Source organism: Apus apus, chromosome 4 (assembly GCF_020740795.1).
Source record: "Apus apus isolate bApuApu2 chromosome 4, bApuApu2.pri.cur, whole genome shotgun sequence".
NCBI classification, from domain to species: Eukaryota; Metazoa; Chordata; class Aves; order Apodiformes; family Apodidae; genus Apus; species Apus apus.
Window position 1 is genome coordinate 90,247,838 of NC_067285.1, and position 18,198 is coordinate 90,266,035.

An 18,198-nucleotide genomic window follows, 5' to 3' on the forward strand; every position below is an offset into this window, starting at 1 on the left:
ATCGATTTAAATTTTATCAGCAAAAATATGTTGCTTAAAATTCTGAACACAAAACAGGCAGAAGCTGTTAATTAATGCCTGGAACCAGAGTCTTTTGATATAGTAAGCAACTTTTGAGACAAGCAGCTTGTGGTATTAATGAGAAGAGGCAATTTTATTTTCTTACTTTAGTTCATCAGATAGTTTTTAAAATATTGTGATCTCTGTTTCTTGGGAAACAACAGAAAAGGTTTTTGGTTCAAGCCCTTAATTTACTGTTGAGTTTTTCGCTCAACCAATCTAATTAAAAAATAACCAATGAAAGTGAGAATTTCAGTCCTCTGGTTACGTTATTTACACAGGCTGATGGATTTCAGAACTACTACAATACTTAATAGATTGAAGTGCAAAAGATTGACTACTTAGTATGCCTCTTCATATGTAATGAAATAAAATGAGGTCATTTTATTCAACTACCAAAAGGAGTCCAGTAAAAACTCAGTAAGCAGGCATTGCACATTAACAACTTGTGTGATGATTTAAAAGTTGAATAAATATATATTAAGCAATATATTTTAAAAATTAAGGTATGTAAATAAAGTTTAAAAATAAAAGGTAATAATTGATATGATAGCTATATTGTACTCCATGCTTCTAACTGAAGTGTCTAGATTGTGTAGAGATTGAGATTTCTTCTCTCTATGTGTAAAAAGTACATTCAGATTATGTGGGGATGGCAGATATCATATGGCAGTTGAAACTGCATATGCAAACTGGTCACTTTCAAATCTGTCTGTTGTGATAACATTGGGTTTTGGGAGCAGCTAAATATAGTAATTGAATAGTGTTGAGGGCAAGAGGCAGTTCAAAAACTAATAATAAACTCACTCTGGGCCAATATTTTAACAAGAGACTCCTTTAAAAGTCTTCTGCCTCATTTTATGGTGCAAATTTCACTGTTTATGTATACCGTGTGTCCTACCTTTTGCTTTCTGGTGTGGGTAGAATCAGATGTCAGCCTCTATTTCTAGAGCAGCTGGTTGTGTCAAAATAGCCTTGAAAATTCTGGTGGAAGAGTAGAGAAGGTCTCAGGGAATGGAGAGAGGGAGAGACTGCTGTGATTGCAGAACCTTGAGTCAGTGCAGCTTCAAGGGTGGATGCAAGTCCTTTTTAATTTCTGCTTACCAATAAAAGCTAGCATGAGGCCATAAATCCTTAGTTGGAATATTGCCTGTTGAGGAATATGGCTGAAACTTTGGCTTTTGAGCAGTATAGGTCCACCTCTTGCACTGGGACTCTTACCTCGCAGGGAAACTATGCTCCAATGAGGGCTGCTGGACAACCCAGTTTCCTCAGCACAGGAGAACCTGAGCAGCCATGAAACCTTGAAGAAAAAAAATCCTAGTGTAGTAGGATCTATTCAGGATCTTTGAGAAAAGTTGCACTGTGGCATTCCTCTTCTCCTTGGCTCTGCAATGTGTGGGTATAGCCTCCTGGCAATATAAAGATGTTAGGAAGGTTGGCTGCTCTTGGTCTGCATAGTCCTTGCAGTACTGAAAAATGCGTGGCTGTAAGTGGATGTTCCTTGCCTTGCTGATAAAATAATAGTACAATATCTGCTGCATACCAGTGGCTTCTTCTAAAAAGGAGCTAGCTCAACCCTAGTCCTTTTAGGGATAGGCAGAGCCCACAAAGGAATTTGAAATATGACAGTTTTACAGTAGGAATAAGTATTTTCTATTTTCTTGAGCAGTTTTTTGTTTCTTTTAATATATAGGATGCCTGGAGCTACCTGATGGCATGTCTGTTTGTGATAATAAATTAAGGTCAACTTAAACAGAAGAGTTTATGCTGCATGTATGAGAATAAACAATAGATGAGAAGAATATGAAGTTTCAGGTTCTTGTATTTCTTATGTTTGATCAGAAGCTAAATAGTCCATGGAGATGAGAAAAATATATACTTTCTTTGTATTGCAGTATTTTTAATCAGAGAAGACTCTCTGGAAAACAGTTACACAAGTTCTTAAAATTTTAAAGCTTTTCTAACATGTAATTTTAAACAGTGGCACCTTGTTTTCCTTGCAGTTTGGATGGAGAGTGAGCCAGGAAATCTGAAGTACAGAATTCCGCAACAGACTAATCTGCTTTTAGTTGAACCAGTGAATCTTTAGAAGACTAGGGAAAGCAAAGGAAGCAAAACCTGTGAAATTTGGGGGAGTAAATTGGGTGGGACAGGCATCTTTAATTTTATTTCAGAGGGTTTGAGATTTGTAATTACTTTTCAGTGTTTTATTTTAGGTGGATACACCTCATTTTATTTACATATGCCTGACATGACTGAAGTTGCACAATTACTTGGTTGTTAAATTTGTAGAACAGTACAGGAACACTGCTGTCATTGGATGTTACTGGTTTCCAAATTCAATATGTTATCAGTAGAAGTTTTGTTTTCATCTAATATTATCCTCTAAATCCCTTCTTACTTCTGGCTTGTAGCTCTGTGAAGGTCCAACAAGCATTTTTTTTTCTGCTTCATGACACTCTGGTAGAGCTGTACTCTTAACTAGCTGCTAGTGATCTCCCCAAACCAGGCTAAGAGGTTCTGCCCCATAGATAGAGATGAATGCAATGAATGTCTTGTCTAAGGAATATAATCTGAAGTTCTCAATACTGGATTACAGAATAGTAACTTGTGTAGGTGTGATTCAAACTGTCTTTAGCAACTGAAAAATACAACATAAGATCCTTTATGTAACGTAGTTGATGTGGGCTTGTCTTAAAACAAAAACTGAAGATGAATTATCATTTATAATGCATATACTAATTAATCATTTTTGACATTTCTTTTACTTTTTTCTAAACATTTAGGATTATTTTATGTAATAGCAAATAGAAATTGTTTCTTCTAGTATCTATATATACATGAATTTTCATTTGCATAGGTACATAGTAAACTTAGTAATGTTTTTAGTAAGCATTTATGCAACCATTGCGTTAAATGTTTCACCACAACTTAGGCACATATATTTGAGCAGAGGATGTGAGCAATCCTACACACCATTTCTACTTTGGTTTCTAATAATACAGCTGTTGGAAGTACTTTCTTCAACTGATACTATTTGATAGCATAATAAAAAGGTAATATCCTCAAAAAAGGAAACTCCACTGTTACTGATCATGTTTTTTGTACAACAGGGAACAAGAGAGACACTTAGCCATCACTGCAGTACTCTTGGTGATGCTTTAAGGAAGGAAAATGATTTTGCTCTCATCATCGATGGTAAATCTCTGAAGTATGCTTTGACATTTGGAGTGAGACAATATTTCCTGGATTTGGCTTTGTCATGTAAAGCTGTTATTTGTTGCAGGTAAGGTTTACATTATTCTTGCTCTACAGTATTTTTATTGACATAAAAAGAAAGAAGCTTATTTTATTTCAGAGAAAATACACACATCTGTGTCATCCAACCATTAAATATTTTTTTATATTAAAAATACAATATTGTTTAGTATCGAAACTTAGGAAATAGAGTCATTCAAGCAAAATGCTTCTGTAGAGCAGTCTGCCACAGAGTGTATCTGTCAAACAAAGTCATTCGTGTTGTATATACCTAGAAGATTAATTTTTATCTGTCAAGGATAGTCTCGGCAAGATGGAGATGTTGATCTTAACCATAAGTTGATAGAACAGTTAACTGCAGATTTTAGCCGATCTGGATTTTTATTTTGTAGAGCTTCCTCCACAGGCAAGACTTGATATATCTGCTTTTTCTGCAAGCCATAGATTATATTGTGTAAGAAGTGCACAAAAATGTTAAAGGTACTACTCTGGGTGATTTTTATTTCCTGAAGCTGATGAAGACACCTTTTGTTATTATTATTGTTGTTGTTGTTGTTTGAGAGTTTTTATACAATTGGATATTTTATCCTTTCCTGTAACTATGGACTATTAGAACTGTAAGCTTACCATAACAAGATAAATTTTTCTAGATCAGAGAAAATTAAGTATCTGCATTCTTTAAATATAATAAATATGAAAGCAGGTTGGCTTGCCTGTTAGTTTTTCCAGATTTATATTAAGGAAGGAATACATAGGACTGTGTAAGTGATAGCTTATGTGTTTTAGGGCCTTCTTGCATTTTTATGGATGTAAACACAAAAACTGCAAACTTTTCCTGAGCAGTACGTCACCTTTTCTACATTTCAAGGATTGAACAGAAAGGGAAGTTGGGTCCTTGGTAGCTAGATAAACAAAAACTGCTGCTGTCAATGTTTAAAGAACTCGGCTTAGGCCAAGTAATTAATCTGTCAAAAAGCAGCAGGAAGGGCTTTTCTTTACGAGATCATTGGCAGCACAGGTAGGATATCTGCATTAGAAATGCAATCAAACATTCCAGAACTGTGGAAATTGCTGTTATTGTCATCAGTGTCTGAGGTAACTCTAACAAGTATAAGCAGTTAGTGTTCTCAGAGTTTTTTTTACTATTTTGACCTTTATAGTAGCATAGAAAAAGCTGATTCCTATAATAAAATGGGAAAAGTTAACTCATAAACAAGATAATCAAGTTCTTCTGGAGTCCCTATAGCTTGCTGTTTCTCGATATACAACAGTATCACAAATTCCAAGCTTTCATAGTTAACGTAGAACTGAAATTTCTGAAGTTGTCTGTGTATTTAAGTTACATCTAATTCCATATCTAAATAGGATGCTATGTCTCAATTATAATTACTTTAGAAAAAAATCTGAAAATAAGGCTTTTGTACAAGGACAAAATAATTCTTATAATTTGCCATCACTTCTTGCCAAATTCAAATCTTGTTTCAATAAATTGTATAAGCTTACTGCCTACTACTTTCTTATTTCCCATCCTGTTATCTTTCTGGAAGTAGAGACATGGTGTGTGCAAATGTGAAAACTGTTGTAAATATGCCTTAATAGACTGTCTGCTTTTCATTAATAAGATAAATAAATGGAAGGTTCTTGTGTTCAGGTAGAGAGTTTAATAATGTTCCATTAAGTTAAAGCAGATTAATCTCAAAAATAGGTGCTCAAAAGGGAGCTGTCTTCCTGCCTTGCAAAAGGAAAGGGAAAAGCTGAAGAGGTTATAGTATCCAAATAAAGACCTGGTTAATAGTCTTTCATTCTTTCTGTCAGGTGACACGTTAGGCCACCAAGTGATGTATTATTTTTTTTTTCTTTAGTGGTTTAGCTTTGTAGCCATGCTATGAAGCAAACTGAAGTCTTCTAAACCGTCTTTGAAACTTTACTGTCTGTTAAACTGAGATCTTACGCTGATACACAGTTAATACTGTGTATCAATTCTTATTAATAGCAGCAGTCTTTCTTACAGGCAAGTTGGAGCTTTGTGCTTGTACTGCTAGTTCCAGTTTTGCTCTGTATAGTAAGCAACAAGCAGGAGATGCATGTAGAACAATTTTTTCAAAACTGTTTCTTTTTTTTCCTCTTTCTTTGATTTGAAACTGCATTTTATGCTGTTTGAAGAGACAATATTGTCATTTCTTTTGAGCTATAGAACCACTGAAGGATATTCTGTGCATATAGCTGGTTTTTAGTGGTAGCAGCTTTGTGATGAAAAAAACACAAAGTGGAAAATAAAGGTAGTGTGTTCTCAGCCCTTTTTATATTTCCATAATATACTTCAGTCAGCTGGTTTCAATACATGTCTAGGTATATGCTCTGACATATTTTGTGGTTGTTTAAGAATGGGCTGCAGGTTTAAGGCTAAAATATTTGCTTGTAGAGCCCAGTGTTTTAGTATGTGCTTCTTCAATGTTACATGCTTCTCGAAGTCAGAATTCTGTCAGAAACAAAGTTTTCTGTTAATGCTCCATCATTAGTAGCAAAAATTTATTTTCCTTGTTTGTAAACTTGAAAATAAAAGATACAAAAAGTGTAATCTTTAATTTTTGTAAATCACTTAAACATACTATTCTTACCAAATAAAAGCGTAGGCCTCTTTTCCATCCATATAAAGACAGTAAACATTTTGAGCACTCCTTGGTTTTAAAAGTACAAATTAAATTACTTTCTTTGAAGTTTTCAGACTGTATTCACTTGTTCAGAAGCATTTGTTACCAGTGGATTCTTCCTAAGACTAGCCATAACACAGATGAAGCTGACAACCATTCAGCAGACATTTCACTTGAAAAATCTGTGTATGTTATTAATTCCAAGCAGATGTTTGACTTAAAGACTTTGACAAACTGAATTCTTCTACATTGGCTTCAGAGTAATGTGTGCAAGAAGAATGTTAAATAGATTATTCTGTAGTAAAAATGTACAACTAAGAGTGAACAAATTGAAAAAGAGATATTTTTTTATTATTATTACTGGTTTCACCATGAATTTGATGTACCAGGCAATGAGAATAAGTCTCATCTTCCAACTGGCCCTATAATATTATCTGAAAGGGAAATGAGCCACTCTCCTGGAAAGTCGCAAAGATGATGGAAAAGTTCTCAGTTTAGGAATTTTCAATAGAAGATTGCTGTATGATACTCATCAGCAGAGTTCAAATGCAACATGAAATGAAAGATCATACTTTTTGGTATACTTGAACCATGCAGTTCTTCTAAAGGGCTGTTGCCCAGAAACTTCCATCAGAAGCTTTCATCCCAAGTTTCCCACAAGGTTGTCTTCGTCCAAAGTACCCTTCTCAAAAGTGTGACAGCATGTCTTACACAGGCTGCAAGATACCTTCAGTCCAAAGACTGTATTATTTTTCACTCCTGTGCGTTTTTCCTTCTGAAAAGTTATGCAGTTAAATTTTACACTGATTTATTGTACTTAAAGCTTAATTGGCACAAAATGGGCATTGCCCACAGCTGAACAATGAGGTGTCCTTTGGCACACAGAGAGGAGAACCAGAAGAGCTACAAAGATGTTACTGGAACCCAGTGGGAATTAGAATATTTCATGTGAGCAAAGAGGAGTGTAGACACCGTATACCCAGTTTCCATTAACAACACTGTCTCTTTGTTAAGTACCATGGTCTAGAAAAAAGAGGCAACCACCATTGGTGTACCCCTATGTTGGGAACTCGGTAACCTGTCTGATGTTGAGGCTCTTGTTTGCTGCAACAATTTGTTGGAGTTTCTTTGTTTGGTTTGGGTTTTTTTGCTTTATATGGTAGACAAAATGAAAATATAGTGACATTTGCTAGAGAAAAAATTGACAATATTTTCTTTTTTCATCTACAAATGAGATATGGAGCTTATATTAACCTTTGTATTTCTTCTGTGACACTGAAATCAGATCTAGGATGAGTCTGTTTCACAGTAAAATGAGTATCTTAGTGATATGGGCTGAAGTCATAAACTGATACCATGAAAGTATTGCGTAGAGTGAAGCTGTGTGATTATGATGAGTGTGACCTCAAGGATGCATAAGATCTCATTGTACAAGATACAAAGGGGATTGTAGTTGAAACAAATAATGCAACAAATATATTTCAAATGTAATATTAATGAATTTGTAGAAGAGATAGTGTGCTTCAATTTCAGAAGCTGCATAACTGGGTATAAAATAATATGCAGGAAGACAGATCATAATGTTTCTTTTTTGTATTTCTGTTTAAAATTTTATGATTTAGAAGAGTTTTTTTCTAAGATGGTTGGTAAGTTGACTTCCTCCTTCAGGAATAGTTTGGGATCCTCTTTCAGCTCTTAAATAATCCAAGTTTCAAAAACATTATGTAAGTTTTAAGTAGAAAGAATCATTATTGTTGCTGTAATTTGCTGTTTTAGACAAAACTTAATTCTTCATTAATGTTAGATGAATAAATGTGCATTTCAGGATATAAGAGCATGTCCATAAAACCTTGGTTTTCTCCTACAGTCTTAAACTATGTTTCAGAATAATCATGATCAACCTTACATGGCTGAAAACTGAAATAGCCTTTATTTTGGTGGGAAAGTACTTTCCTTTCATAGGAAACTAATGTTGATTTGGTGAAAATTGTATTTCTAAAGGACATGTTCATCAAAATTTCTCTTGAGACTGTTACTGCTTTTCCCCTGACTATTAGATTTTCTCAAATCTTTGTAACATGGATTTGTTTATAGAGGAAATGGATAACGGGCAATACCAGCAGTTTGATGTCAGAGACTGGGGATTTTTTCTGAATGTTCTCTGCTGCATTTACTTTTTAGTTGAGGTCACCAGGTCACCAGCCTCAGCTGTCAGTTCTAAGAAGAACTTTGGTTTTCTTGCATTGCCGTTAGTGTTTGTGTAAATTAATGTAAATAATAATATAACCTGTAAAAGGTTTGTTGTTGAATGTGGAGAATTTAATATTTTGTCTTTATTTCAAAATATATGGGGGATTTGTTCTGTTTCTGGGGTTTTTTGAAGCAGGAGTGGAAGAAGTGTGATGAGGAAATAAGTATGAACAATTGAAAAAGAAAACTTTTTCCTCTCAGAACCAGAACTATGGATCACATATTTGGTCCAAAGTATGAATAAAAAATGTATTAGTCTTTATGTCAGTCCAGTGACAAGACAAGCAAATCAGTCACCCAGTGGGAAAACAGGAACATTGTGCCACGTACTGAAAAGTAACTTCATCCATTTATACAGTTGGGAAGATTTTGCTCCTTTTGTAGGTGTTTTTATAATTGCCCTCATAAGCACTGGTTTCTCATCTTATAAAACACTATCAATAGAACAGTGGGGTTTTTTCTTGCTACAGTCACCAGACTTGATAGAATTTGTTCAGCTAGAATTCTTCAAACTAGGAAAGGATTTTCCCATCAGGAATTTCATTAACAATGTAACATAATATGACATAATAATATAATGTTAATAATATATCATGATATATTATTATATTATGTAATAATATAAATAATATAATTTTCTCAAGTAACCTGAAGCCTTTCAGTATTCACATATTTATGAGAAGGATGCCTTTGGGACTTTCAGCTTGCATGGTCTTTTGTGAAGATCTTTAGGAATGCCTAAATGCCATAATATAGCTGAATTTTTGGTTTCTAGTGGTAATGTTTTTTCTTGTTACTGAGCTTTTGAGTGCTGTACAGCACTCTTGGTTCAGCTGAGAACTGTAGCCATGGACTCAACAGGCAATGTTACTTGGCAGGATCCCAGTGAGTAGCAATGTACAGAGTATGTTCAGGAAGGAACATTATTTAGAATTAATCACTGCTTTATGCTTTTATTTTCCAATTTTTTTTCTGAAAAAGCTTGTCTTTTTCATTTCTTTTATATTCCACTAGTTTTCTTGTATTATTTGACCCGAAAGAATTAAGCAAGGGTATGGAAATTCTTACGTAATCATTAACCCTGGAATTTTGGCACCACAGGGAGAATCTTTCACACACCCACCTGGAAAGTTCAGAAGCTTATGGTGCAGAGTGGTTATTGCCATAAGCATATATATAGATTAAATTGTAGGAAATTTATTTTAAATACATATTTTTTCCCCCAGTGTTCCATCTTTTCTTCACCACCTGAACATCTCCAGCTCCACAGTGATTGCAGCTGGAAGAAGCAGGAGTCATGCTTTCACAGGCACCAGAATTGCTTCCTCTGTAGGAAGCAGTGAACAATGGAGAGGGAGAGAAACTCAGCTTCTTTATTTTTTTTAAGGGCTGGGGCCAGAGTGATTCTTGACTATGGTGCCAGGAGGCACAAGGGTGGGTTGCCACACTGCTTAGGATTTGCTCCTTCCACAACCTGTGAAACATGTCAGTCCTAGTACAGAATTTCTGTATGTTATTTTCCTATCTCATATACTACAAGGACTGAATTTCAGCATAAAGTAGAACTTTCACAACAAAAAATGAAAGGCACACATGTGATACACACAGTGGTAGATGAAGCCGAAAGATATCATTTCATCAGTAGAGCCTTTTGAGTCATTTCTGGAATAATTTGTTCCTTCAGCTGTGGGCAGGCGTTTTCTTAATGATGAATAATTGGAGTAACAAGGGAGTAGATACCAGCAGTCTAACAAACTGGAGGATCAAGAGTCAATATTCAAATTTGCTTCCATTAATTTAGCAGTGCAGGCTATGTTAAGGTAGTGGTGGTCACTTTTTTCCTGTTTGCACTGACATCTGTGTCTTAAATGTTGATTTTTATAAAATATGTATCTATGCCAGAATCTGCATTTGTTCTAAGTTAGTATTGTCAGTGGCAATGTTTGAGGTTTCTTACATCAGGCTGTTCCAGGAGCCCATTGCTGTGTAATGTGTGTCTGCAGTCCTATTAACATCTTGCTTCAAAAAATCCAAGCTTTCTATGAATTTTGATGGGAATGTGCTTTTAGCATGAAGCCTAAACGGTAACAACAAGATCATACCGCTGACCAGGATGTTACTCAGCCTGTTTTTATTACCTTTTCATAGAATATGAAGTATCTTTTGAAGGTACATTGATCTAAAAGTCCTGTCTTAAACCTCTTTCTTTCTGTTACCCCTTAGAGTATCACCACTTCAAAAATCTGAAGTTGTAGAAATGGTTAAAAAACAAGTTAAGGTAGTAACTCTAGCAATTGGTGATGGAGCAAATGATGTTAGTATGATACAAACAGCACATGTTGGTGTTGGTATCAGTGGAAATGAAGGTCTACAGGCTGCTAATTCTTCAGACTACTCAATTGCTCAGGTAAGTCATTACATGGTAAAATACTACAATAAAGTAGTTTAATATCAAATTAATATTGGTGTCTATGTGTTCTGATTGTATGTTTGTTTATTTTTTGCAGTTCAAGTATTTGAAGAACTTGCTGTTGGTTCATGGGGCCTGGAATTACAACAGAGTAGCTAAATGCATCTTGTACTGTTTCTACAAGAATATAGTTCTTTATATCATCGAGGTAATTTTACTATAAATGTTACTTCTTGAATGTAAAAACTTCATTATTTTGAGCTTTTTATTATTATATATGATTTTAAAGAAGCATTTAAAATGTAAATAAACACTAGAGCTGAATCTTACTTTGTAATAAACACATTAATATTAGAGTGATTTTTTTAAATTTAAAATACCAAATTGTCTTAAAAATACGTACTAAATATTAGTACTGACTGTTTGTGTTGAATAATACTGCTAGCTTATTAAAATTTTTTATGTTATTACAGCATTTAAGGAGTACAGTTACTAGTAGCCTTAAATTTGCCAAGAGATATATGTGCTTAAGCTCTTTCGAGCTGGTGTCAGTCCAGTTCAAAATCTGAACTGGTCACTGTTTCGGGTCACTACTGAATTGCAGGGATGTTGCTGTTCAAAACAGTGCTTAAGAGTTTTTACATATATGTTTGGCATACCTTTCACTTGTTGATGTGGTAACTGTGCCTCCTTAGGCTCTAGTTCATGAAAAGGGGGACTTCCCTAGAGATCCCTGACCTAGTTTTCTGACCTGGGATTTTAAATAGACTGGAGGTTTGTGAAAAATACAGTAGTTCAAGAGGACTATGTTGTAATAAATGTGCATTTATTGGTAGGTATAGTTAAGGCAACATGTAGCTGTAGCTTTCATGACCTTCATGACCGTTTAGCAACCTTAAGATTTTGAAAGTATTTTTGAATGGATTTTAAAATTCTTTTCTCTCCCCCACTTCACTTGCTGGTCCTCTATCAACAGCTGCTGGCTTTCTGATAACAAAAAATATATATATAGTAATTATGTTTATAATTGATTCAAACTTTATATTCATAATGATACTTTGGGTTAAAAATGCAGAAAAAGAATGTATTTGTTGCAAAGTTTGTTCACAAAATAATTTGTATAGGTCAGTCTTCCTTCTCTGTTTTTATGTTAATGGGGTTGACAATTATTCTTTAAACTTTCTTAGATTTTTTTAATATATTGTCAAATGAATATCTTAAACTTGTGCGGTGTGTGTCCAGTTTTTACTGAAAGGAAATATGTTATTTCTGTTAGACCTGATGTAAACATTAGGTTAATATTTCTAATGTTGGTATTTACATATGTGATCTTACACTGTTGCAATATTTGAAAATACTTTAAACATCTTTATATGTGCAAGTGTTGTAGTCAAAAGTGTGCATTTTTCCTAGCATATATTTTACATTTTTTCAAAATTTTCCTTTTTTACCTCTTTATTTTGTTATTAATGTAAATAGATTTTAGTCTAATAGTAGCAACTTTGTAGCCCATTTAGAAAAACATGAAGGGGGAAACCATAGAAGAAGATCCTTTTTTTATTTTGGAAGTGATGGCAGATTTTAGACCCTGCATTTCAAAAGCTGAATATCTGATTAAATGATCAGTCTTCCAGAAGTACTGATTAGCAGTAGCTCTTGGAAGTACTTCAAAAAATGGTATTAATACTTTGTATTTATAGAAAACATACCAAGTTGGGCTTTAGCTCATACCACCTTATTTTTCGTAATTTTCTGTCATTGTTACCTGCGAACACCTTGTAAATTTATAACTTAAATCAGATGCAAATATCCCACTGTTAGTATTCTTTGTGAAAGTTCAATGCAAGGTATGGAGATCACAGTGTAAAAATAAAATAGACTAGAAGAGGTAGTCTCTGCCTCCTGAGCAAACAGAAGTGCAAAGAGTTCATTTTTATATGGTTTATGATCCTTTCTATATAATGCATACAAGCATTTTACCATACACACCTTCTCTGGAAGACAAGATGACTTCTACTTGAATTCCTGTACAACCAACGTGTGTCAGCTCAGAAAAGTTTCACAGATGTTAATAGTTCATGTCAATACTGTGAGTGAATGGGCAGAAATTCATCATTGAATGTCTCTAGAAAGGACAACTGCCAGTCTTGAATCTGTCTTTTCAGTTTTTTGTGCAGATCAGGCGTGGGAGCAGAAAGCTCAGTGAGTATTTGTAAGCTGCTGCTTAATATGCAGAAATGCTACATCAGGAAAATGTCTGTGAAGCTTTTGTGGCCACGCCTCCTCTGTCTTAGAGTTTAGAAAATAATGCATTGAAAGGCATGTCTGGAAGTTGCTTTAAACAACTTTCCTTTTGTTAGCTGACAATAACTAAAAATACCTACCTTTACTCAATAGATGCATAGTATATTTTTAATTGTACTAATCAAACAAGTAATGTATTAGATTCCACTTAATCTGAAACACAGCCTTTTTCCTAGGCATTCATGAGGTGATGAGAAATAAGAACCATTGCTTTATTGGTTCAGAAAATGGTGAAGTTCTATAGCAATAGTCCTGCACAGTGATCATTGCTTATTGACATTTAAACTCCTATTCATAAGAAACTCCAAGTGGTCTGTAATGACTTTTTCTACTTTGTGACGTGATGCAATGCATATTTAAACATAGGCCTCATCTTTTGTATGGGACTAGTCCCAGTAATTTTAGAGGTTATATTTTGCATTATCATTTATAAATCACAAGTGAAAACTTAGAATTTCTAATGGACTCCTATACTGTGAATTATTAAGCCTGTACTTGGCCTCACACTCACATAGGATACACCTACACAGAATCTCATACTTATATTGAGGCATCTGTCTTGTCTTTATTATGGTGGTTGAGATTGAGGTTGAGAACTCCTTTGTGGATAGGCTTTGGTTTTATAATTAGCATTACTGCATATACTCTTTTCTCAAACTATTCATTTTATGAATTTATGCAAATCTCCCTTCCACACCAGAGAGGAAAAAAATTTCCAATTCTTACTTATTGCTCTGCTAGCTAGTAATGACTAGTGATAGCATAACATAACCGGTTTATGTTAAGCAAAAAAAAGCTTTTAAAAAAAAAAAAAATTAAGATCTGCATAGGACATGTTTCATGTAGGGAAAATTTAAATAAAAAAGGAAAAGACAAGGACAGAAACAGAAGAGACGTATGGAATTCCCATTTAAAGTTCACTCACAGGTCCTTAAACATGGCCATTTGTAACAATATAAGTGATACTACATAGACAATTCTATTATACTAAGTAATCAGAGCTGTAACAAGTTGTATTTTGTTTTGTAAACTTAGGATGGTGGTTATCTTTTTTTTTTTTCCCCTCCCAAGCCCCTTTTCATTCCACAGCTGAGTTACACACTGTTGTTCATGTCCATAACTGAAGTTTACCGTTTTGTTCTCAATTTCCTTTGCCTGACACATCAGTTTAATGCCTCTGGTTATATTGAGATGTGTACCATGCACAACCCCAAACATTAGCAGGACTTCTGTGTATATTCACACTGCTGCTAAGCTGTAAAGTTTAGGTGCTGTCTTTCAATATGCCATGGCTTGCTTAATGTATGCAAACCACACCAACTTCAGGTTAAAACACAGCAGAAAGTTACTGTGCTCATGCCCACTTCTTTGCATTGTATGGTTTGAAAATTTAGAAATACAAAGCTCTACATTGAGGTTTATCTCATTTTAGATGGACTGTGAGCCTAAAGCTTTCCATCTTCAGTAGAAATTATCTAGCCATTGTATTATAAAATGGTCTGAATTTTCACTTCCCCTTCACACAGTTTAAATTATTTTTTAAGGACACCTATCACCTGTCATGTATACAGGTGCTTGATTAGTAATTTGAGGTATTAGCGTAGGACCTACCCCATAAGGGAGAAGTGGCTAAGTCTGCTCCAAAGTGAACATCATATATAAAATATCCTAAGAATTTATTTTGCAGGTACAGCTGCCCTAATTGTCTACTGCCTTGTCTGTGAATAAATTTCCCACTTTGAGTTTTGTCACTGTCACTATTAACACTATAGTAAGCTCCATAATAGTTTTTTCATGTATGGTTAGGAGTGTTATTTTCTAGGGTTCAAGGTTCAGAACTTAGGGTAAGTAGGTAGCTTATTTTCTTCCCCACTTAAAAACTGAGATGAGGGCTGAATTTATCCTTCATGGTTTTTCTGTCCCCTTTAGATCTGCTAATAATTTTTCAGCCATAGGTGTTCTTAATGTGAACATTCAAATGCTATCTTGTAAACAATGTAAAAATCCATGTTTCTTTTTGGATAATAAATATGCTTAAAGTTGCTTATCTGGTATTCCACTAAACAATAGTGTAGAGGGCATTGGTTTTAGCTACATTGAAAGTTGTTTTTTTTCCCCAGCCATTTTTTTGGTAGATTCAAAAAGAGATTTAGAACCCATGGTTGCTACCAAATTTCATATCTTCTTGGCTTACCGCTAAAACTCTGACCAAGAGATGTTCCAGTTCCTTTTCATACCTTTTTATATTTAAAATGCCGACAACTTTTACATTTAAAATGCCCTTGACTTACATGCTTTCTTTGGAAGAAAGTAAATGTTAAGATTTCAGAAGTTAATATTGTGCCGTAAAGAATTTCTTTACAATTCTTCTGTAAAACTGTTTTCAGTTTAAATAGCTTGAAAATTTTTACTTATATTCTGTACAAAAGAAAACTGAAAGCAACAGGGTTTTTAAAGACTAAGATGTTTCACAGCATTTCTGAGGGGCTTGGTGGCAGTTTTATGGATGCTGTTGCATTGTAAATGAAAATTTATCTTAAATACTTAAATACTTGCATTTCTTTAAAACAGCCATGCCAAAAGATTTTCAGGTGTGACTTAACATTGCTTACCTTTAACAGTAGCGAATATTTAGAAGAGATTCAGGACATGTATTTAGGCCTTTCTTTTTACATTGGTGTTTTATAACATTTTGACTGCTAGCTAAATCACAACAGGAGGTTAATGTTCTTTCCACATACTCCTTAGTTAAAAAAGATGTAAGTGCAGTCTATTTTATTTTCTTCTTAGAACGCAGGACTTTTGTTAAACTCTGTCTGAAATTACCAGCAATGATGTGAACACATATTTATGCCAAGCTGCCAAGTCACATTCTCTGTTAAAACTCTTTTTCCACCACCCTAACTCTTTCAAATTCAAAATTCTCAAATTACTACATTATTTTATAAAAACAAGAAAAAAAAAAAAAAGCGAGGGGGAAATCCTCATCCTCTCCTGAGTTTCATATATGAGTAAGGAGCATTGGTGCAGTTTTAAGTTTCAAATGGCAGATTGCTGTAGGAATTCTGTTAGTTAGGAGGTTTGCTCCTTATGAGAAGATGACTGCTTCTAATCTGTAGGCTCCCCCACTTCATATTCCTCAGTCTTTCTGTTGTGTTAAGGACAATAAAAATGCAGTGAGCTTATATGGCTCTTAAATACTTAAACAACATGACATTTCTTCTAAAAATAGCTACATCCTTTAAACATATTCATATTTTCATGGAGTTGCTCACATATCTAACTGGATTGCGCATTATCTGTGCTTCAAGGCAAGTTTTATTATTTATTTTTTAAATTTATTTTTTCAAAAAAGTATAAACCAGAACATTTTCAACTGTATTGTAAATGTATTCTAGCAATACCCCTTATCATGAAGCTGAGGAAGAATCTGTTCATCTTATCTTGCAAAATATTTGAGTAATACATGGTTCTCCTCTTTTTCAGATCTGGTTTGCATTTGTCAATGGCTTTTCTGGACAAATTCTTTTTGAAAGATGGTGTATAGGTCTTTACAATCTGGTAAGATGCTTTACGTGTTATGAGTTATTTTCAACCAGAGTAATGAAAGTTTCTTGAGTAAGCAGTCTTTGAGCAAGACCTCACCTCTAAAGTTTTGCAATTTTTTTTTAATCCACCTGCTAGATGTTTACAGCAATGCCTCCACTAACTCTTGGAATATTTGAGAGATCCTGCCGAAAAGAGAACATGCTGAAATATCCTGAATTATACAAGACTTCCCAAAATGCATTGGACTTTAACACTAAGGTATATTTTTTTAAAAATATAATATAATTAAAGCAGAAATTAATAGGAATTCAGTATAGTTGTCCTTTTTGGTTTATGCTGCTCATGATTAAAAATGGAGGGGATTTTTGTTACCATTTTGTTACTATTATTTCCAGTTGTCCACTTGTCTGTCAATAGTGAAAATCATACTTGCCCATTTTTAGCAAGTACAGAAATGGACAGCAAGCATTTATTTTTCACAGCCCTTATGTTTTTTTATTTTTAGAGTTTTTTTCCCCTGCTGATAATAAAGCTGTCTTCTATAGGCCAAAGTGATTTAGACCTCTCTGTCACTAGGCTGTATGTATTGGTACTGTTATATGGAAATGGATTACTGAAGCCTGTGGAGATGTCTTGCAGAGGACAATAAGGACTGTCACTAGATTTGTAGAGGGAGGGACTTGGTGCTATTCTTTGTCAATTTGGAATTGTGATTTTATGGTTTCATTTTGAGTTTTGGGAAAAAATACTTTGAGACAGTTAAGAATGTGTCAAGGTGGATCAAAAGGAATCTGAGGCTCCTTTTGGTGAAAAATGGACAATATTCATCTTAGAGAGACTGGTATAAGAAGTAGTAAAAGAATGTAGGACTCCTTCATATATAAAATATATACAGTTTCTACAGATTCTTCCATCAATCATATCTTTAAAAAGCTAAATTAAACTTGTTCTCGAATCTGCAATTTGTTTGTAAGAGTTCCTTCTGATTTTATTTAATTTTCTAAATATAATTGGGACGTTACTTGACATGTCATTGTATGTTGAACTTCAGGACAATTTATTTCAATCTGTAGTAGATGTGCAGAGCTGATAAACCATACTTAGGTCTTATATCTGTGCCACTTGTGCTGTAAAACTGGAGTACCTCTATCTGTATAAAATTATTTGCCTAAACTATCCTTGTTCACTGACTGAAGCATAAGAGATTTTCCTCCTTCCTCACTACCTGTTCACCTACAAAAGCAAACCTGAAAGCTGTAAGGAAACTAGGGAAAATAGTATCTTGTGTCACTGCATGCTCTACAAATACCAGACTTTTCAAGGTCCATTAATACAGATGCTTGTCTTGTGATAATTCTAATAAATAATGCAAGTCATAATTGTTGGATTTTTCTGTTCTTAAATAAGCCTGTAATACTTTTATTATTGCATGGATGTATTCATTGGAAATTCTGTGTTGGTTCCCATACAACATTTGCTATGAGTGAATGTCTACAAACTTCTCAGCTACAGAATTACCACCTATATAAATTGAACAGTTGGTGTTAAAGATTTGGTAACATTACTGCCTTCAATGTTGATGCAGATGTTTGTTATGGTAAAAGGGATCAAAGGTTATGAGGTCATGACAGAGGTTAAAGGATTAGCATGTGACAATAAGAATTGGTCAGGAAAATGGAAAAGTAGAACTAATTTTTCTTGCACCCACCTGTG

The 18,198-nt window shown here is 34.2% G+C and overlaps 1 protein-coding gene across 3 annotated transcripts in view; it reads left to right on the forward strand.

Moving 5' to 3' along the window:
• Positions 1-18,198, forward strand: part of ATP8A1 (ATPase phospholipid transporting 8A1) — a 118,225-nt gene that overhangs the window by 66,193 nt on the left and 33,834 nt on the right. For all 3 annotated transcript variants that reach the window (XM_051617432.1, XM_051617430.1, XM_051617431.1), the window contains 5 exons: positions 3,177-3,349; positions 10,446-10,629; positions 10,730-10,840; positions 16,423-16,497; positions 16,621-16,743. In XM_051617432.1, the coding sequence (XP_051473392.1) occupies positions 3,177-3,349; positions 10,446-10,629; positions 10,730-10,840; positions 16,423-16,497; positions 16,621-16,743 (666 nt within the window). The remainder of the gene's footprint in view (positions 1-3,176; positions 3,350-10,445; positions 10,630-10,729; positions 10,841-16,422; positions 16,498-16,620; positions 16,744-18,198) is intronic.